Here is a 23,183-nt window from a genome sequence, read left to right as displayed (position 1 = left end):
ACAGTCGCAAAACTCATAACAAGGGTAGACGTAGCAAGCTGCGCCAGTCTAGGTCGCGCTGGCGTGTACGCCGTTTAATCGCGTAAATCGCTCACCCAAGGGACAGTAGTAAATTTGTTTTTTATTTTTTTATTATTTTATTTTAATTTTTTTAAAGTTAAAAGACGGGCCTTAAATATTAGTAAAACAAACCTGAATATTTTATTTTTTTTTATTTTTTATTTTGTTTAATTAATGTAATATTATTTTACTTTCTTACCATTTTAGTTTTTGTTTTTTTAAAAACTGAAATCCGCCCTAAAAATTTTGATTTCGGGAGAATATAAAAAATAGTTATCAATTTGTACATAATTCGAGGCATGCTTCGACTGGAAGAACTATGGCCAGCAAGACCACACGGCTAGTGCTGCATATATTGCTAGGCCACAAGGCCTTTACGCTATTTTTTACACTATTAATCATAAATAGTACTCAAATAAAATTTGTGAGTACATCTGAATTTCCGGATCGGGAGTGTTGCGATCCGGTATACCCATTGGCAGCGGTTTCTGCTTCCATAGGTCCAGATACGCCAACTCCACCCCAGCACACCACAAGACAAGGTATGTGCCACTGCACTAACTATTTAACCTACAAAGAATAAAAGTGAGTAAAAAAAAGAAGCGTACTAGTAACTGTAGTAGACATGCGTACAACTACAATCAAATAATAATAATAATAATTTAAAAGAAGGTATTTTTGAAACACTCAAAGCAATTCACTTACTGCGGATTCCCACACTTCAAACTTTATTAACTGCCGCACCTCCACCTTATCCTTTCTTCTATTTCTTACAAAAGTACGTATTATGCTCATGAAATATATGTCTCAGAACCCCTGACCGCAAAAATAAACTAGCCTGTAATTAATTCTGGTTCCCCTCAAACTTTGCAATTTACTATAGTTAAAAAAAAAAAGAGCGATAGGTCTTTTTTTTTTGTACCAGCGAAGACGGTACAACAAAACGATAAACTGATAAGAAAATTCATAATGAATTACTCATGTCGCAATTTAAGTGATCCAATGGTCTTGAAAAGTAGAATTTGTTCATAATTATCATTGTTTCACAAATTCGATCATACATACAGGCCAATTTCTCCAAAAAAATCACACTCAAAAGACCCCAAAAACGTAAAAAAAGAAGAGTCGTTATAAAAACATTTTTACTCTAGTACAATATTTTCCTTGCTTTAGTAAAAGAAAGTAATAAAAAATGGCAAAGTTACCCCTTTCAGTTAAGAAATTTTCTATTTACTAGTAATGATAGCAACGTATTTAATCCTTCTTAATATTATATAAAGGATAATATCTAACATAAAGTCAAAATGGCCTTTAAGACGGTGCAGCAAACTAAAAACACCTTTCTGTAAAGTGTGATATTTTTATTACTAAAATTAAACACATACGAGATCATTTTTCTATCTCGAATTAAGGGGACTTCAAAATAGTTATCGCTAGTGCGAATTCTGTATTGAAAATTTGGTAAAATCGCAATCATTTCCTTGAAAAGTGATGTGAAATTAATTAATAGAAATTAAAAATAGTTAACAAAAATCGGTTCTGTTGGAATTGCGGTCCGATTTTCAAAAATACTTTGAATTTAGATTAATATTTATAAAAATAAGAATTAAGTCCTTAAATTACAATAAAAATAGCATTTAAATAGAAAAACCAACCACCAGTTTCCACAAATTTCGAATTCTCTTGGGGACAAGTTTCACAAAAATGTTTTCGAACTATTTCACACATGAAAGCTAAGTTTGTTTATTTTAATCTTTCTAATAGTTTTCGAGAGAAAATCTCGAAATAATTAAAAAGAAAATCTATCAAATTGGTTTTCCCGGTTTGACTTATTTTAACCAAAACCTTATTGTCACCCTTTCCTTGTGGCACAATTAACTTAATGCCAAATTTGAACCTCCTGCTATTTTGTGTTCGTAGAGATACGTAACAAATCCCAAGCAATGAAATTCACTAAGGTAAGGTCCTCACAAATTATTTTAGAATTCTTTGAGAATTTCTGGAATCCTTTAGGGTTTAAACCTAAGCTATATTAGTCGTCTCATCCTTAACACATTTTTGCTTTCAATTATTAATAAATTTGCAAAACATAAATCTAGTAAGTGGTGTTCATTAATATTTGTTTGTAACCATTTCGCTTAGTAGAGGCAGAGTAAAATGTTGCAAGAAAATAGCAAAAAGCGTTATCAATTTTATGATTACAATCCATTTTGTTTTATGTTAAATAATTTTATAATTTCTTTTACTAGTTTCATTGTAATTTAAGGTGTGTCAATATCTGACTTCAATGGTGCCCGTACTCTTTATCAGTGTGCACTGCCGGCGTCTGGACACACACAAAAAAAAAACTACTATGTCTGAAACAACTTCAACGCCTGCACGTAGTTTGGTTCATGCATCTATTCTTACGCATAACATGCGTCAAGGAGTTCTTCTCCTGCTTCATCCCCTCGGGAGCCATTTATTTACCGGAGTGAAATCCCAATAGACAACTTATCAAAATTCCGCCCCACTTCCTTTGATCTCACGTAGCACTTCGTCTTCTTTACTTGAACGGAACTTTTTTACACAAAGAGAAAGTTAATATATTCACGTTTCTATCACAAAGTAAACCATGGTATCAACCAGGGTGAATTTTTTACTCATTCAACGATTACAATTTAATTAACATATTTGTTTTAGCATCAAATTTTAGTAAAATTCCTTTGTCCTTAACTTACTAGAACCAGCCATAAATTGCATTCAGGTTACCACCTGTAAGTTGATATAAATAGTTTCACTTATGGGAAAATCGATTGAGGAAAGTCAGTGAATGAGTAGATTGTTAGACGTGAAATCATGGAATAACGTATGATGATTTTTGATAATTGTACATAACTTTATCAATATAAAGAGTTAGAACAGGCCGTTCGTAATGTTTCTGAAAACTATTAACTAGAAGGACAGTATTCGGTAGAAGTTGGCGCGTTTGATTGTATTTTATACCTTAAATCCTGTGTGCCAAGGGTTAGCGTATGTTATTATAGTGTAGTAGTTAATTATAGTCATAGATCTGACATGTCAAGTAGTCTAGAAAGAATTTTGTACAGTGGAAAGTTTCAGTCTTTGACTAATCTTGTGTGTGGATTCTGAGTGAGTTATTTGTCGCTATAAAAACCTAATACCGTAGGTGATTTACAGTCAGTGGAGCATCGGAGAGAGAATGGCGAATGGTGAAGGTAATATTTCACCTTTTACCCAGACACTTCATGTCTCTGCACACGCAAATTTGGAGTAATATTGCTGATATCGTTAGCGTAGAAGTGGAAAATTGTTTGTAGAAGTAGAATACTGAATAAAAAGTTTTAAGGGAAAATTTTAAAATAATGAATTTTGCTGTAGAAGGATATAAGGTATTAAAATGCTTAAAGTACACTCCAAAGTTAAAACGAAGTTTGTTGGTACATAAAAATTTAAAAGTTACCTTATTAGATGGAATTTTCAAATGTATATGTATTTTAATTAAAAGTTAAAATAAAAAGAAGTCCAAAAACTCTTTGTTTCCTCTTTCAAAATATTTTTTGAAAGCTTAAGTTAGTCTTTTGAGTTTCGTTGATGCGTAATGAATTAAATTGATTTCAAATTGCGGTTCCTTAAATTTTTATTTGGCTATATATTTGGACAAAGTTATACACTGTCTCAAAAAAGTCACTTGACTAGAAATTAATAATAAACTATAAACTATAATAAATTGCATTAAGAGTTTATTTCAGGGTTTTCTTTCTAGATTTTGTATATTATTTCAACATGTGACAATTTTATTCGTAACATCTTCGTTTGCATAAATATATTTTGCTTAAATATCTAGACGGTTATTGCGAACACTTGTTTAAATTACATTTAAAGTTTAAACTATGGTAATAAAAGTTTCACAATTAAAACTAGTTATATATCCAACTCAACATGGAATTAGTTTAGCAACTGACGTTTTCCAATTTAGAGTGATTTCCATTTAAATGTTTAAATTCTAGTTTCTAATTTCTCTTACGTATTTCGACAATTTTAAATAAAATTTAAAAACTAGAAATTTTTAATAGTGAACAACTTCTGTCCGTGAATTCACTGTGAAACCAAAACTAAAAATTTAGAATAGATTAACCATCGGCCATGTTTTCTTCGTCAGACAAATGATTAACAAATGTTATGAATTTAATGTGGATACACCCTATCTATTCGCCGTTTGATAAGCAAGCATACGACAGCAACAACTTGAGGGGAGACCCTTGTAAATGTAAAATGAAGGTTGAGGGAATGCTATCGGAGGAAGTCTGCAGTCACAGAAAGATCTAAGAAAAGATACTGCACAGTTTTTATTCTAGCACTCGATTACGCAATTAAAGCTATTTGTAGAAATGAAAATGGATCAGCAATGGCTTAAGAGCAAGGGTTCATGAGGAATTTTGAAACGGCTTCAACTGAATTTGAATTTTCAAAATAAATGATAAGAAAAAGACGTTGTTCATAAGACCAACAAAAGATTCTAGAAGAATAAATGAAAATGGATATTTGGGGGTCCACGAATTTAAGTTAGTCAACGAGTTCAAATATTTTGGAGGAGCTCTTGTAACAAAAAAAAAAATTAAACCTCTGAAAAAGATTAAGGCCAAAGTGAGTACCAGGAGCAAGTGCTATTTCTCTTACTCCAGAAATAGCTGAAGTTTCGAGGCCTGACAAACAGAAAACAATCATAAGATCTGTGGTTGTAAAATATGGGTACTTTCGAAAGAAACAGGTAGAATTCTAAATCCATTAGAAAGGAAGGTACTCAGAAGAAAATAAGGACCTGTTTGTGAGAATGGGTGCTGGAGGATAGAAAAAAAAGAAAAAAAAGAAGAACGCTGAGCTCCTTCGAATGTATCGTGAATTAGACTTGGTATCCTTTGTAAGGAAAAACCAGATGAGATGGCTGGGGCATGTGGAATGATAACAGGATTCCAAAAAGGCTGTTGGTAGGGATACCAACCGGGAGTGAAAAGGACGTCTTCGATTGAGATGGCTGGGTGATGTGGAAGTAGTATTGAAGTGAGAAGAAGGAGAAGACACGCCCAGTAAAAAGGATAGTGGAGTGCAGGATTGTGAAGGATAGGCAGAATCTTTTAGGGTCGAGCGCCAAGGGTACATAGGTAGGTTATCAAGTATCAAAAATTATCCATGAGGTAAATTTTTAGTAAATATTATTTAAAATGTCCTAAATTTTAAAATTTAGCCTTATCAAAAATTTCACATCCTTACATTTATCTTGTTTTGAGTTTAATTTAATAAAAACTTATTGATACATAATGAATCTGAAAATAATTTTATCTTAGAGGAAATTTAATGTTAAATTGGAAACAATGGTTTGAAGTCGAAGTACGTGTACCGAAATTTGAGCAAATGCAGTTTTATGGAGCATGGTTGGGATTTTACATAAACCAAAAATCGTAATATAGCCTAATTATTGGCATACTTGTGAGTTGTTTAAACATCATGACGTTTCTACTGCTTTTATTCATCTACTAATACTTTTTCTCAACTTCAAAAGCTGCTTGCCTAGTGCACAATTCAAAATATATGTTACTTTTTGCTTTTTTTTTCAGTAAAATTCCTATTATTACGCTTTCTGTTTATATTTGAAGAAACTAGGTCCAAAAACTATGGTGTATGGATGTGTGCGAAATGCAATGTGATAATGTTCTCAGGCAAAAGTTATCGAAAGATTGCTTGATTGTTAGAACAACTATGTTTTACGGATGAGCATAATTCAAAGTATTCCACAACAATTTTAGTTATAATTATAACTTTTCAATTATAAGATATTGTCCTGTAATTATTTAGGTGTGTTTGTGTATGGATAAAGAAGTGCTAGGATGAATATAAAATTTTAATTTTTGGCATAACGTGAGACGAATATCTAGTTGTTCATAAATACTAGGGGCGGATACAACTGACGTTTATACTATCTTATCGACCTACACGTTCTTACTTACATTCAGAAACACTATCAAAGTCTTTCCCAAATTTCAGATTTTCTAAGTAAAAAATCAAATTTCCCTACACAAACCAGTTGATTTGATCACAAAAGAGTAAACTGACAAGTCCAAAAATGGTCAAAATGACACAGAATATAGATGAAATCATTGATAACTTTATAATTTAAATAAAGTAAGTGAAGGTCAAATGTAATGCTATTTAAGAACTTTGCTAGTTTGATATGAATTAACTAAATGGAAAACAAAGAATATTGAAATATGCTAAATTACAGACAATATTCTTCTAGCTAGTCTTGTGTGAATTCTTTAAAAAAACATTAATTGAATCCTCTTTACGAAATAAATTAATAATTTGATTAAGTAAATTGTTGGTTAAAATTAAATAGAAATTGTGATACAAGCGAACAAGCGTCAATGAAAGTTTTGTACATAATAATTACACAAAAGGGGCAACTAGCCGTGCGTGATTCAATCTGGTAGCGTCCCTGTCAACTAAACTATATTACAGTTCAGTCACTAGTAAACTTTACCATATACATCAAACGAAAACAAAGCAATTTATTTTCCAGCAATAGATGTTAAGATTCATTATTAATAATCGTGCTTTTTTGAAGATATTCGAGTTAAACATAATTAGAAAACTAAATTTAACCATTAGAAATTAGAATGGATATTTGGGATTTTTTAGTGACCATTCAGTAAACTGGTGTTTGTCATTGTTTTAATTAAATAAGTTGATTCTCGATTTTTATTCAAAGTTGCCTGACTTCACTGTACTAAAAGTTGCAGTTGAACAATGCATCCGATGCCTCCTCTTTCCCTGGGATAGACCTGGAAGTTTTTGCAAAATATATCGCATGACTTTGATGGAATTTGGCACTACCGCCCTGAGTTACCTACATCGAAGGTAACACCTGACTGGAGAGCTGGTTTTATCTTTATTTCGACAAATAAGTCTGAATTATAACGTTAATTCATTTGTAAATCTCTCCTGAGGACTAAAACTTCATAATTACAATTGCTTCTGTAACTTACGACATTTCACAATCTAATAACTTACAAGTTACTTACAATATAAAAGTACAAAACTGAATTCACTTAGATTATCTATTTTGAGATCTTACCAGGAGCATTTCAGAGTCTTCTGAGCTATTGAAGAGGTTTTTTAGAAGATCAAGTGGTTAAATAAAAGGCTTCAATTTTTATTAAGCTCGAATGCACACTACATATGCATTGAAGTCAAAATTGTATTAATTTTATTGCATCATTCAAAGTACTGACACAAATGGTTTCTATGAACTTAATTATGCTAACTAAAAATGTGTAACGAGCTATTATTTTTACTTGAATCGTTCTTTTTCCTCTAGAGTATTGATTTCATAAATTTCTAAATGGAGCTAATTCGTCAAGTTTTCCGCAAAAGTACTTATTTGTTATAGTCGATACATTAAACCGAAGTCAAACTATTTTCGAGTTTTTTTTTAAGTAAAAATTTGTTGGATAAACGTTAACAAAACAGAATGAGCTTCTGTCCAATTCCATACGTTTAAACCCCGACTGAAAAATTAGGCAACTACATTACTTTTTTACTGTAATAATTAATAACCGATGTTTGATTACAATAGATTACTCTTTGTGTACTGTTTATTGTGAATTAGATTCTCCTAATAGTAATAATAATGTTCCGTTTATGAAAGAATGGGAGCCAATAACAACGAAGTACTTGAACGCTAAGGTTGCATGTAATTCGTCTGCCAGATTAATGATTGGATAGTACATTTCAAATTGAATTAGTCCAATTGATTTTTACACTAAAATAATATTATGGCTGCCAATAATGGCAGCAAATTGGATTTTTTTATGTTTCAAAAAAATTTCTTAAACAAAATTGTCTGGTGGACCAAAAAGCAGATTATAATTCCACTATTATCTGTGCATCAAGTAATTGCTGTCTTCGATATTACCTTATATTTTATGGGTATACCTCAAGGGTGTTGCCTCTTATTTTATCTTGTTTATTCATGAACCTTTCACACTATGGCCACCTGGGATAAATAATTTTGTACAGGCACAATGAATTCCATTGGGCAATAGATAATTAGTTTAAAAACAGTTCATAAGACATAAATGTATTTTGTATTCCCATTTGAGGTAATTACCTGTACAACTTCTATCAACAATTATAATAACGTTATAGAATTTGTGAGTCCCGCTATTTGGCCCAACTTGAAATGGAAAGTGCATCATACTGTTGGCAATGATGTGTACTTTGATGATTAATTGAATTTTAAGGGCCAGAAAAGTAAGACAATCCAAAATCTTTTACTCTTAGAAGATCGCAAAGTTTTCAATGTGCAACGACGAGCATTTGAGGAACGTTTTGACATTACAATATTTTGATAAACAACAACGAAACAAGTAATTGTGGTAAAAGAATATTTTGCTCATTCTACTGGACAATGTGCGAAACAGCAGAAATGAATTCAACTGTTAAATGCCTTTTGAAATCGCCTAGCGCCATGTTCTTCTCAGTCATTTGCTAAATAAATTATTTGTTAGAATATAATGGTACTGAATAGTTCGAAAATCATACTGTTCGAAAATGTAACTGACGTACTGAGTGTACTCTAGAAAAATTTAAATTTACCTAAAATGTACGAGCATTTAATTTATTTAACAAAGAATTTAGGTGAGCAGGACGTTCACTTTGCGTTTGAGAGGTGTAAGTATTGTATTTTCTGGTTTTGCAGTTAGTAACAAATAAAGTATCTCTATATTTTGAACGATATTGTTAAGAAAGGTTCAAATAATATTATTTTAAAACCACAATCATTATATCAATTGCATTTATCTGTTACACTCCCTCTCTGTATTTTCTGTCCAACAATTTGAACAACTAAAACCAGATTAAAGCAACTAATTAGAACGTAAAAAGCATCTTCATTTTTGAACAATCTATACAACGAGTTTTTGTGGTTGTAAGGATGGCCAGCCTAATAGAATTGGTGATTTCCATTTTATTGGGTAATCATTGCAAGTTACTGGACATTAAGTAAGCCCTCGAAGTTGTTTATAAACTTTAGAAGATGCCCTTTTATTTGCTAAAAGAATTCTGAAATATATCCGGTAGGATTTTAATCTTACCACAAGATTGTAAGAAGATTTTCAAGTATCTATCAAAACTAAGATCACACTATAACTAATACTATAAAATTAATGCCACAAAAACTTAATACTATATATAATATATAACTTCAACTAGAACTAATACTATAAACTACTACTAAAACTAAACTAATCTACAACTTATTTTACCACTTAACTGCAACTAAATAATTCTATTAAAACTAATTCTATTTGCCATTTGTCTATCTTTAATGCCACTTAAGAAAGACTTTTCCAACTTGAAGATCTTAGATATTGCCATTGAGTTTTGGTTTTTTCATTTATATTTGCTTTTCGAAATAGCAACAATTAGATGATTCGCCAAAGTCAAAATTAGCAGTACTTCTTGCACAATTAAGGTTTAATAATAATGATTATAATTTAAAAAATAATAATTATTATTATATCACGTTAGCGTTAGTTGCAGTAATAGTGTGACGATACTATGCCGTTGGTTTCAGACATATCTTTTTAGTGAAAATAGCAATAATTCTGGGATTTATCAACATTTGCAGTGCCCAAGACCAGTCAAACTTGCATTATCGAAAAGTATATTCGTAATATCTGTTTTTAAGTGCTTTGGAGCCAGTGTTTCGCTATAAACTTTTAAATCTGTAAAGGAATCATTACAATTATCTAAATAATTATTAGAATTTTTGAAAGGATGTTCAATTAACAGTATCTAAATTCGCATTATTTATTTGATTTTTTATACTAATCAGAAATAGGTTAAGTCGAAATAATACATGTAACTTGGAAATATCTTTATAGGTTTTAAAGATTGAAATGTTTAAGAGTCTGCGAGAACTATGTTAATACTTAAGGGAACTGTCACTAATAAATGGGTTGTTACGACAATAAGCAGGCTGAGAGTGAACCACGCGGTGTGCAGATCGTATCTTCACAGGATCAACAAAAGGTCCTCTCTCCTCTTTGCGTAGATTGCATTGAGGAGGAGGATTTCAAGACAATATAATAATGATATGTCTACGTTATGTAGTAGAAAGGAAACGAATGTTTGACGACATATACAGGTATTTAGATGCACCATTTCGCTACGAAGACATAATATTCTCCACCAACATTTCTATGTGTTTAAATCTGTAGCAGAGTTAGCAATGAAACAAGAATGTATTTAAAAGTTATAGCCGATTAGAATGAATGCAAGAAAATGATTAGAGAAGGATTACGGTGATTTTAATTTCGGTTAAGCTATAAGGATGGCAGGAATTTAGAGTTCTGATCCATCCATTAGCTGAAGTTTATGTAAATAGTTTTGTTTTAATTGGCGAAAGCCAATGCCAAAAAAAAAACTAATATTTAAGAAAATGTCCGCGTTTTGTAGACTTAGGGACAGGACCGGATTTTCTTTTAGGCTAACTAGGCTTCAGCCTAGGGCCTCAAGATCAAGAGTGGCCTACATTCAAATTGTTAGCTAAATTAAAACTACACTATTCTAAAAACAGTTCCAATAACATGTTTCATTTAACATATTGATATACATATATCACAGTAGTGATATATTTTATTATCTCTCATGTAAATTACAAACTTAAAAATGGGAGGTGAAAGGGCCTCATAAGTAGAATAGCCTAGGGCCTCTTTTCATCTAAATCTGGCCCTGCTTAGGGATCTTTGGCGTGGATGTTATTCAAAAAGATAAGTTTATAGGTCGGACTCAGAGGATTTGTAAAGATACTGTAACGAGACTAGCAGGTTTAATTGGCAACTATTGCGAAGGGATGAATATGGGATAGATGAGTTACAATGTCTCAGGTACCTCGTATCATATATTACTGAAATATTTACTTTCCAGGCATCTGTACGATAAACACAAGACTCGCTTTAACATGTAGGATTAAACTGTAATTGATTGCTATCATTTAAATATGAAAATCGTGAAATTATTTCGTAACTATAAGCAAGTTAATGTAATACATGCGTTTTAATTAAGATGAACTGTAAAATTGTTGATATTTGTGCTGTTATGTAAATGTTAGGAGGCTTGTGCCTCTCCTAATGTGAAATGAATTTGTCCTTCGTAAGACTGAGCAACGGTTTCCTTTGCTCAGTTCTTTGATAGCTGTTTCTTTTCTGTTGTATGGACACACTTTCTTCAGCTGATAAACTCAATCGGATACTTTTTATAATGATCCAAATTACAATTACATTGTTAAATGTCAGCTGTGCTATCTCTGTACAAGACAGAAAACTCACTTTTCCTTAGTAAATAGACCTCTCAAATTTGATAGAGCTTTTTTTTTTTGCTTGAATTTATTGTTAGAGCAACTCTAGGAAAAGCCGAGACGTGACGATTCTATCAAAGTATTTAGTTTTATTATACTAAATCTATACAGTATCAGTTTTATTAGCTGAACCAATATTTTAATAAAAAATTGGAAGGAGAAAAAAACTTTCTATATGAGCATTAAGAATTGTAATAAATTGTGTGTTACCAACCTCTCATTTTTGTCATAAAAAATTTATTTGCAGAGGTATAAAATAGAAAGCACGATTGAATTTTAATTAATGAAGCAGCGTGTCCTTTGCGATAGGTCATATAGTAACTGTCACAAAACATATGTAGGTTACGTATAGTACGAATTACTACACACTGCCATCCAATTAATGCCTCTAACGTACGCGAATATTGAAAGCTTTAGATCAATATGTTCTATTGTAGAATTTATTATTAAGGTACTCAATTTTATTCACCTGCATGAGCGTTTCTCTCATGAAAATCCTATTAAATAGAATAAAATTGTAACCGATTTTAATCAATTTTTATTAGTTTTTCTTGCCATTTGTAAGAAGAAGTATTGCAATTGTACAGATTTTCAAGATTTGTAAGATTACCAGGAGTTCATGTTTAGAAGTAGTTTACGGCAAGCAACGTCAGGCTTCCCAATATAATTTTGATCTTTGGTTGAAGCTTTATTTTGTAGTTACATTCAATAAAGAGGGTGTCTGATGTCACGGCTTGGTTTCCAAAAAGACTCAGTTGGATTCTCTTTAACCCCTTTTGGGTAGACCAATAAATAATAATAATAATAATTTACTTCAAATGATACAAAGATAAAATAAAAGTAAAAAGAAAATAAACCTTTTCAGCATGAATAAAAATCCGTCTGTCGAATTGCTACATCGAAATACTACAACAAAATAATACATCATCGGTAGTATGTTACAGCAAAGTAATTTATAAAATTAACCAAAAAATAAATTAACAATTCACAAATTCCTCCATAATCAGTCTTCTACAACAGCGCTGCCTTTAAGTATTATTTATTTAAGTGGTCCCAACTTTTCCCATCAAGAAAAAGAATGACGTCTTCCTGTGCTAACTTTTTCCCTCCCAGATATTGTAATCTATAAGGAGCCAGAAAGGGGCATATCCCAATAAAGTGGAAAATGTCTTCAATCTCAGGATAGATTAAACAGGATACACTCTTGCCTAGACTCCGTACTAAAAGGCCTGTAGTTAAGGTACAACGATTCAGATCTGGCCTGCATGATAAGTTGTGCCTCAGAAAATTTCCGGCCAATAAATAATGTTGCCCAGTGAGGAGATGGAAGTAAACAATCAGTCGTTTGTAGACTGGATTAATCATTATCTGCTAGCGCTTCCCTTCAAATTTGGCGCAAGTTCAATAATTTTCAACCTCTATGCGAAGTCAAAAGGCTATGGTTATCTTTTTCAAGAAATACATGGATAGCGATAATTTTTGGTTGATCCCATTCCGTACCACTCATCGGCCCAACTTATTCATCAGCTTCTTTGTTTCTAAATACACTGGAGGTGCAAAGAAATCCATTGAGGCGCTATAGTCTTTTGAAAGTCGATGTGGTAGTTTCTATTGTTGCACTACACGTCATTATAAAAAACGAGTCATTCTACGCGACCCATTCATTCGCTCCATTCTTTAATTCCACTCCACACGAGCGTACTAAACAAGAATAGCTCGATACGGCTATTTTTAAATTAATTGGTATTAATAATTTATGTATATAAATTTAAAATAAATAAATTCAGAATATCTGATTGTGTGATCTACCCGCAAGGACGTATTACCCATGATAACTCATTTTCGAACAATTTTACACTGCGCGCAATACTTCTTCATTGCGGTAAGTGAATGTTGGAAGAACTTACCTATTTTGCTAAGTAATAGTAGTAACTCGTGTTATTTCTATAAATCAGGGGCAATAGGCTGTGTCTGAGTGCGGCAGTAAGGTGATCCATTCGCCTGCATTGCAGTGCCCTGGTCTAGGGCGGCCGCTACGATCCAAACTGCCTCGCCCAACTACCTGCCAAACTTCCAATCTCACGCTCTCTTTCTCCACTAATATCTTTTAATTAGTTACAATAATAATATCAAAATTCAATATTAATTATACAAAAAGGAAGTAGAACGTCCTCAGCAAACAGACAGCAGGGGATTGGACCGAGGAGCTTTTCTTTCGTGACGAGAAAATCAAATGAATCTGATGTGGAATACCTGATTCTTTTACCAAAATTCCTAAGCTTTTACAAACTTCTATTTTTTACCTAATGTTAGTTGGCTTCAATATAATACAAGGATTTTTGGGCATCCCAGAAGATCTCCTTAAATCATTTTTTTAATGAAAATAATTCGAAACAAAACCGTCTAGGTCTTTATTTGAATAGTTGAATCGCTCAAGAAATTCATTCCTCTGGTCAAGTGCTTTGCTTTAAACACTGAATTTCAGCAACCTGCTTAATTCTCTCGTTTATGGTAAGACCAAACAACTAAGCGACACTTTTGGTGGAGAAGGTGTTAGGCAATCTATTGTGACGCCTCCACTGGTACCACGTGAGACTGCTTATCCCACAGAACTCACCCAAAACTGAAATATCTGTGGTATAACAGAATCTGAGAGCTGTTCACCAACACCAACAATTGGTATCCATATCTTCCGTGATTGATGGTATCGTAATCAAGGTTTATTGAGAAGTCTCTTTAGGTGCCAGCAAGTTCCTGCTTTTTCTGGTGCCTTCCATGAAGAAACACATCAGCATACTCGCAGTATTTACTTAGACTAAGTACATGCTACAGAACTCTTCCTATACAGAATCCACGCAAACAAACCCATAGCATTCAATATTGAACGGTCTTGAAGAAGAATTACTGATACTCAGTTTCACGGGTCTGAAGTACACTTTTTCTGATGTACGTTGTAACTAAGGCCAAACCAATGAATTCCAATTAACACGTTTAAATCAAAGTGATTGAGAACCACTTATAGTAGAATCACTAGTAACACTATATATTCTTAGATTTAGTTCTAGTTTTTGCGTCAGTGAGTCGCTAATTGAAGAGCTTGGTGCAAAAAGGAGTTATCTACATTTTTTTCAGAAAATGTGTTTAGTGGCGCCCCCTATTGTATGTTCAATTCTACATCTTTTGGTGCATAAACGAGTCTTTATGTAGACTCTTTTATTATTACTTATTCTCTAACTTAGGTTAGATTTGGAGCAAAAATGAGTTTTCTACTGCAGATAACTTTCTTTTGCTTCAAACAGAAAAGATGACGCCATCAATCAAACAAAAATTTTTTTATTAGGTTTATTTAATGTTTATATTAGGTAGATATTATTATTTTTCTTTTTGACAGGCATAATAATATATCTAACATTCGCTTCGACAAGACACAAAATGCCACTTAAAAGCTCAAAAACAAGAAATCTATTGACTAAAGTACTTAATATGTACTCATGTTTTACTGAAAATTATGATTTTGGTGTAAAAAAGAGTTTTAGCTGCAAAATAACTTTTGCTTATAGCAAGCTTAAAAAAAATGCCCTAGAAAGTTCAAATTGAGCCCCAAATGACCCCCATCACAATATATTAACTAATCCTTACAGCAGACACAACATAAGGAGTACATCTTAAAGGATATTTAGTTTTTTGTCCCTACTAAAAATTTTAAAAAACTGTAGATAACTCCTTTTTGTACCAAGCTCTTCAATTGTAGAGATATATTCATAAATCCATGAATCTTTACCTACAGTTTTATTGCTGTGATCCTGAAATATAATATTGAAGTAAGGATTCAAATTGGCGAGAAATCGGTCCAAATAAAAAACAACAACTCCGTCTTTTTGTTAACGTTTCGACAAATATAAGGTTATAGAACTTAGTTTTCTGTAACTGAACCAACGCTCTGAAGCCACATAGCCACGCTCTGAAGTAGGCAATATATTGGTTGAAACGTAGGCAAAAAGACGGAGTTGTTGTTTTTATTTGGACCGATTCCTCGCCAATTTGAATACTTATTTTAATATTTTACGGTCTCTAAACTAATAAATATTATATAATATTCAAGCTAATCAAATTTTAAAAGTTTGAGTTAATTTTCAAGTTAGAATTTTCAGAATTGGAATAATAGAAATAGAACTTATGTTTCGCGCAATCCTATTCAGTAGAATTATTGAGATCTGTCAAATTTTTGTTTGTTCTGTTAAATGAGCAGCGGCGGATTGGAGATACAAAGATGAATTATGTTTTGTTTTTTTTGCGGTGTGTGTTTGTGTGGGATAATTGAGTAGAGGACGTTGATTCGACCAAGATCGACCATGAACGTGTACAATTTCGACTCGACATATAATATAAATGGAGGCATGAGGGTTGCCTAACGATCCAAACTGGCAGGCTACCTCGCACGCATACCCCTAACTGTTCTCTTTTTAAGTTCTATACATTTCACTTCTACTTTATTGTTTATTTTTGTTTTACATTTTTTTTTTTTTTTACTTGACATCAATTTATCAGAATTTATCTAATAATTATTATAATGCCTAGACAGGGAATAACTTTCGCTTATTCTTTCGGAATGTTTGCTCCAAAACAGTCCTAGAAAGTCTATAAAGAATATAGAAGATGAGAACGGAAATGATCAAGTATAGAATGCCCCTATGGGAATCCTACTGTTGAACGCATTTCCCTTCCTAAGGAATCGTGAGCATATATGCTTGCTGAGGAAAATATTTCTTTGAACAGGGCGTTGATTTCCTTCTTCATAGATTTGTCTGCAGTTTAGTTGTAATATACTTGTAACTAAACCAATTTAACCAATTGCTTTGGACGGATGGGGAATTCCGCATTGGGATAGAAGCAAACCAAGAAGAAATCTAAGCTACATTAAAGATAGTTCGCTAATTTTCCAGCTTTTTTGGTAAATTAGTTTGCAAATTCAGTATTTGTACGAAACTTCATTTTAAATTACACGTTCTTCGTGTATACGAAGCCTATACATACTCTTGTTGGATAAGCTGCTTTTAGAAGTAGTCTTGCCATTTGGGGCTCAATTTGAACTTTCTAGGGCATTTTTTTTAAGCTTGCTATAAGTAAGAGTTATTTTGCAGCTAAAACTCTTTTTTACACCAAAATCATAATTTTTAGTAAAGTTAAAGACTTTTAACTGGCCGAATATCGATATATAATTAAAATAAAAAAGGCCAAATGTACGAAAATAACACTAACCTACAAATCATATAGCAAATTGCTTGACTATTCTAAATGGAAAGCATGTTTAACTAGTACTAAGCTAAATTGGTTTTCAAATTGTGCTCTAGGTGAACTGTTTAACTATACGTAACTTGGCATTGGCATTTGCCTACAGTTTGGAGACTTTTCGACTAATGACATACTTAACCTCATGACATTATGGAGTTGTTTGATTTGGGGATGTTCCAAGTTTAAGTTTCCATCTGTTCTACAGCGTAAAATCAAATATTTTCTAGAAGCTAGGCATTATTTACAAGGTAATGGAAGAGGACGGACAAGTTGGCCAAAAAAAAGGTCATCTTGTAACCAATAATTCTGAATCCTTGACTTGCACACATGAAACTCAGGTTTACAATTGGAGTGATTTACAAAACTGCTGATGAATTTTACAGCAATTAAAGGGCAAGAAAGTGATGAATAGACAATTCTAGTACTGATAAAGTGAATTTTCATTCTAGTGCATTTAGAATGCATTTCAATTCAATCTTTCAGCTGATAACTCGATGGGCATCCCACCTTTCTGAATATTTCCAAATGGCAAGACTACTTCTAAAAGCAGCTTATCCAACAAGAGTATGTATAGGCTTCGTATACACGAAGAACGTGTAATTTAAAATGAAGTTTCGTACAAATACTGAATTTGCAAACTAATTTTCCAAAAAGCTGGGAAAAAAAAAATCGTGAATTTTTGTTTAGAATAGTGTCTATAAGAAAAATGCATTTGTTATGAGTTGCAGTAAGAGTAATTATGAGAATTATTAGTCAAGAGGCTTCAAAACATGCATTGCTAAGGGGTGATCAAACCCTAGAATTTACCAGCGATATATTGCTTACCGCGAACTCTTATAGCAAGTAGTAATAGAATTACAAAGGTCGTTCGTGTTTCACAGAGTTTTTATTAAGAACTCAAGCTTTTATAGCCTCATGAAGAGGGAATTGCAGTAGCAGTTATTATTTTTATTAGTATTAAATGTTACCTATAAAACATTTATAAGAGATCCTCAGAGATACTACGACTATTTTTTGTTTGTTTTTATTTGAAATTAATGAAATCAAGACCATATCAGATCTGTTCATATGTCCACTTGTGGGGATGAATGGCTTAAAATTAATAAGATTCAAATTTGTGGACAGAATTGAAAGGAAATTGATTCTTGGGAAATGCAACATTACTAACAATTAGTTCAGTACTTCCTGAACGTTGGCTTTCGTGATTTTCTGTAAAGTTTATGCGATTATTACTAATTAAAATGTAGTTCTTAAAATATTTATTTTAATAGAGTTCTAGAGTTAAGAGATGGTAATATTTTAACTTTAGAACTGCAATGTGAGTATTTCACACCATATATATTTTTATAGTTGACTTCCTGTTAAAGTATTGAGCGGAAGGTGGGCAGGCAAGTATGATGGTTGATGACGTAGTGCCTTGGGCCGGGGTCACGTCATGACTGTAGCTGTAGGATGTCGGACGAGGGCCGTTTGCGGTCACGACAAAGTCCCATTAGCTCCAGTAGCTCACTTCTTAAAAATGCCGTACATTCACTTCCAAACACTTCGTCAAATTCTACCACCTCTTTTATATTAATTACTGAAGATATTATTTTTAAACTGTCATATTAATTCGTATAAATTATGTTACAAAATAAAAAAAAATCTGGTGTAAAACAAATGATACGGACTTTCACTAATTCCAATTATTAAAAAATTTAAGAGACATATTTTCTTTAGACTTTTTTGTTTCTTTCAAATATAATATAGATGGCAGTGGGTTTATAGTTATATCGTTGGAATGGGTATTCTGCTGTTTAAGTCGTAAAGCAATTCTGATAAAAAACCATCTGAAGCGAACGTACATTTCTGTCTTCTTTTGAAAATGCTCTATCCAGAAGATGTAAAGTTACAGCTTGGAACTTTCATCAACTTACATTAAAAACTAAGACAGAACAAAAAAAATTTAGAAACAACTTTGTTAATTTCTGAATTGGAACAATAGAATAATTTCTATTGTGCTTCGGAAGTTAGTTATTTTGTTCTAAATGAAAGGAGATCTAACTTTACTTATTAATTATGTTTAAATAGACTTGTACTTTGATTTGGGCTATGCGATGTTGGTACAGTAAATTTGTTTAATTATTTAGATTTTAATTGATATTATTTTAGGTGCGAATTTCACGAAAATGTCACTAAAATTTTCGTACCAATTTAAATTTCAGTCTTTTATTTGTAACATTTTCTCAGTAATTTGAATTTTGTAAAATTTTTGGGAAACTCTGAAGTATCATTTGCGCATAATTTACTGTTTTGCGCATTTAATTCAAAATATTAAAAGCATGCTAAAACCACCAAATTTAAAGAAAATAGTTTAATCTAAAGTGCTTAAGAAATCTTGTTAAAATTGTTAGCATAAAAATGGCTTCTCATTGGTCATTTTGTTGGTTTCCCTCAAATAGTTCAAAATGGTTATGTAACAAGGAGCTGGAATTGTTCGAGGGGGAGGGGGTTCAGTATGCACCCCGTTGGCACCGGAAATGGGATTTTGTCTAACTGCTGACAAATCCTTCAGGAATCTTGCTGAGCAATTCCATGGACTAGAAATTCTGCAGGCTGTCGCTTTGATTAAAGGAATTTAACAGCAAAACCACAAATTGATAGCAAGTTACTTTTCTGATTCAGCCCATCGCACCTCCTGTAGTCAATTTAGTCTCTAAAACCTTTCAGTTATTCTTTACATACGAGTAAGTGTCTAGGGGTAATTACGGTAAGATTTGCGATATGTATATTCAGAAATTTGTTTCGATAGAAGCGAACTACCTCTCAATCGATTTTTGTTTTCAATCTTAAAGTATATCCGTAACAATATACTTCACCCAAACAAAATCTATGAGCGAAGCCTTTAAATAAGTTTTTATAAAACATTAGTGATAGAGAACAGAATTACCTAGCAACAGTTACAGTACAGTACAAATGAAAACAAAACAAAAGTAAATTTAACGCAATCATTCTAAGTCAATGGCCTATGGTCACTTTTTCCCATCAGATTGGTCCAAATATTTGGGTTCATGAATTGAAGAAATCACAAGAAACTTAGCGACCGATTAATAAACTGAAGACACAGAACAAAGCAGATATTCAGGAACTAGGCACAGCCAATAACCTAAGGCAGAAACTAAAAAAGAATTATCTCATTCTAACTTAAGTGGACAAAGGTAACTCTGCGGTAATTTTTTACACACTCAGACTATAAGCATTTGTTCATTGTTTTTGGTGACTGATTTATTGATCTAATAGGTTGAAAAAATAACTGCCAATTTCAGTCATAATGTTTTATTAAGCCGAGCTTTCGACTCAGGGCTTATAGAAAACATAATTTATTCATTAATATTTTCTATTTAAATGACTATAAGTTCTAAATTATGTTAGCATTGATTTCCCTATGTTGTTTTTGGAATTGATTTCTAAACGTTTTTTGTAAATCTGTCTTTATTAATCGACTATAAGTTCTAAACTAGTTCTGGAATTGAATAATACACCTTTTTTATTTATTGTTTATCTTTTTTTTAATCGACTATAAGTTCAAAATTCTCATTCATGGTTTCCCAAAAATGTTTTTTTTTTTGGAATTGATATCTAATTCTTTTTAATGTATCCCTTATAATCTATTCTTTTTAGTTGTTTAAGTTTTAAATTACCTTTCATTGTACCACAAATTGGTTTTTAACCCTTTTTGATTTATTTTTAATCTTTCTTTATCAATCGATCATAATTTCTACACTAGTATTTCTGTTCCACCAAGTGTTTTTCTGGAATAGATTTCTTAACCTTTTTAATGTATTTTTCAATCTTGTCATTTTAATCGACCATAAGTCCTTAATTACGAGGGTCGTTTGAAAAGTCCGTGCAAAAATAAAAACTACTTAATTTTTTGGGGTAAACCTTTTTTATTTTTCAACATAGTCTCCTTTTAGGCTTATACACTTCGTCCAACGCTGCTGTAGTTTGTTGATCCCTTCCGAATAATAGGATTTGTCCAAGTCTGAAAAATAGCCATTCGTTTCTGCAATCACCTCCTCGTTTGAATAAAATCTTTTTCCCATTAGCCATTTCTTCATATTGGGGAACAAATAGTAGTCCAAGGGAGCCAAGTCTGGAGAATAGGAGGGATGTGAAACGAGTTGGAACCCTATTTCCATTAATTTTGCGACCACAACTGCTGAGGTGTGAGCTGGTGCGTTGTCGTGATGGAAAAGGACTTTTTTGTGGGCCAATCGTGGGCGTTTTTCTTGCAGCTCGGTTTTCAAACGGTCCAATAACGATGAATAATATGCACCTGTAATAGTTTTACCCTTTTCCAGATAGTCGATGAGGATTATTCCTTGCGAATCCCAAAAGACAGTCGCCATAATCTTTCCGGCCGAAGGAATGGTCTTCGCCTTTTTTGGAGCAGATTCCCCCTTGGTAACCCATTGTTTAGATTGTTCTTTGGTCTCAGGAGTGTAGTGATGTATCCATGTTTCATCCACAGTGACGAAACGACGCTTAAAGTCCTGCGGATTCTTCTGGAACAGCTGCAAACCGTCCTTGCAACACTTCACACGATTTCGTTTTTGGTCAAGCGTGAGCAATCGCGGCACCCATCTTGCGGATAGCTTTGTCATATCAAAATGTTGATGCAAAATATTATGTACCCGTTCATTCGAGATGCCCACAGCACTAGCAATCTCACGCACCTTCACTCTTCTGTCATCCATCACCATATCATGGATTTTATCAATGATTTCTGGAGTAGTAACCTCAACAGGGCGTCCAGAACGTTCAGCGTCACTTGTGCCCATATGGCCACTCCGAAAATTTTGAAACCACTTATAAACTGTTCTAATCAAAGGTGCAGAGTCACCATAATGTTTATCAAGCTTCTCTTTAGCCTCCTGAGGGGTTTTGCCTTTCATAAAGTAGTGTTTAATCAACACACGAAATTCTTTTTCGTCCATTTTTTGAAAATCACTCGACTTCCTCGATTCAAACGAATGCCAAACACAAAGAAATAGACCGATCTGGCTGAAACTTGTGTGTGTTCTTCCAAGAGATGCTACTAACTAAACATAACCTCGATACGCGCCAGTGGTGCTATCTGTCTGACTTTGCACGGACTTTTCAAACGACCCTCGTATAATTTTTGTTTACCCAAATGGTTTTCTAAGCATTTTTGATGTATTCTTGGGTTTTTTCTTTTTAATCGATTATAAGTTCAAAATTAGCATTCTTGGTTTCCTCAAGTTGTTTATGAAATTGATTTCTAAATCTACGATACTTAAGATGCTCTCTAAAATTAAGATTTATTAAAATTTTTGAATTTCATGATTCATCGTTCTTAAAACGGTTCACGCGTCGATAATTATAAACGATTGCGATACTTCCCCTATGAGCTGGACTGGTGTTTTTCAACCTTTACGTATTTTCGTGCAATTTTTTGTGGATCAATTGAGAACTGTCTTACTGGACAGTTTTAATAGCACAGAATTATTGTGGAAGATTAACCCGGAGAATAACAATGGATTCATGTTTGTTTTAGGAGAAGAGAAAGGCTCGGTAGAAACACTGAACTGCTTGCTGGCCAGACAGCTGTGTTTCGAAGATCCCTCGTGCTCGCCCATCCTAGAGACAATACCTCGAGTCTGTGGACCTGAATCAGGTAAAGAATTTTTCAAAATTATTAGTATTTATTATCATAGGTTTACCTAGGATGGTTTTAGGGATTGACTCAAAATGTATGACAAAATCAAACTCTTTCAATAATACTTTATCAAATTTATGGTACTTAATTTATAGGAAATTTCAGCTCCAGGACAAATTCAGTAGCTCAAACGGTCCTTCAGCTGTATTGAAACATGTCTCCATTATGGTGTCTGCATTCCAAACATAATTCTTTAATTTAAAAATTTTACGAAAGTTTAAATTAGGTTAGATTGTGTGGGATAGTCCAGTCAGAGTATGCTAACGCTAATCAAAAGGCTTGTAATGCCCTTTACTTAAAGCACTGCCTCTTTGATTAGACATAGGAGTTTAGAAGGAAAGCTTGAAGAAACGACAAGATTTTCTATTTTAAGGAATCGAATTCCAACAAGGAATACTTTGTATGTGTTTTAGACAATTCATTATCAGGCTCTTGCATATATATGTTTACTAAGTCTACAGTAGATCACATAAAGCCTATGATGTCCTAATGTTCTTCTAGTCTTATTGAAGTAATATAGCAGTCTTTTAAGAATAGTCTGATGTTTTCACCCAACATTGCTAAGACTATTTGTACCTCCTCTCCATTGTTTCCTACATTACCACACTATTTTGCTATTCTGTAAGAATTCTTACAGGCTAGACAGCCGCCTCATTAAACTTTTGTCCATATTGCCTGATTACTTAGACC

General features: G+C 32.8%; 1 protein-coding gene across 1 annotated transcript; it reads left to right on the top strand.

Moving 5' to 3' along the window:
* On the top strand, positions 1–22,516 carry LOC141460008 (uncharacterized). Its single transcript, XM_074139605.1, has 2 exons — positions 1–602; positions 22,332–22,516. The coding sequence occupies exons 1-2, from the start codon at positions 380–382 to the stop codon at positions 22,499–22,501; spliced, it is 393 nt and encodes a 130-aa protein (XP_073995706.1). The 5' UTR covers positions 1–379; the 3' UTR covers positions 22,502–22,516.
* The last annotated feature ends 667 nt before the right edge of the window (positions 22,517–23,183 follow it).

The sequence above is a fragment of the Rhodnius prolixus genome, unplaced genomic scaffold (assembly GCF_049639745.1).
Source record: "Rhodnius prolixus isolate KJV_2025 unplaced genomic scaffold, Rpr scaffold_47, whole genome shotgun sequence".
Lineage (NCBI taxonomy): Eukaryota > Metazoa > Arthropoda > Insecta > Hemiptera > Reduviidae > Rhodnius > Rhodnius prolixus.
Note: the sequence above shows the minus strand (reverse complement) of the source record. Positions and strands in the feature narration are given on the sequence as shown.

Coding starts and splice junctions, on each gene's coding strand:
- LOC141460008 (XM_074139605.1), top strand. CDS start 380: ATGGCCAGCAAGACCACACGGCTAGTGCTGCATATATTGCTAGGCCAC. Junction 603..22,331: donor CCAGCACACCACAAGACAAG/GTATGTGCCACT, acceptor TGTTTGTTTTAG/GAGAAGAGAAAGGCTCGGTA.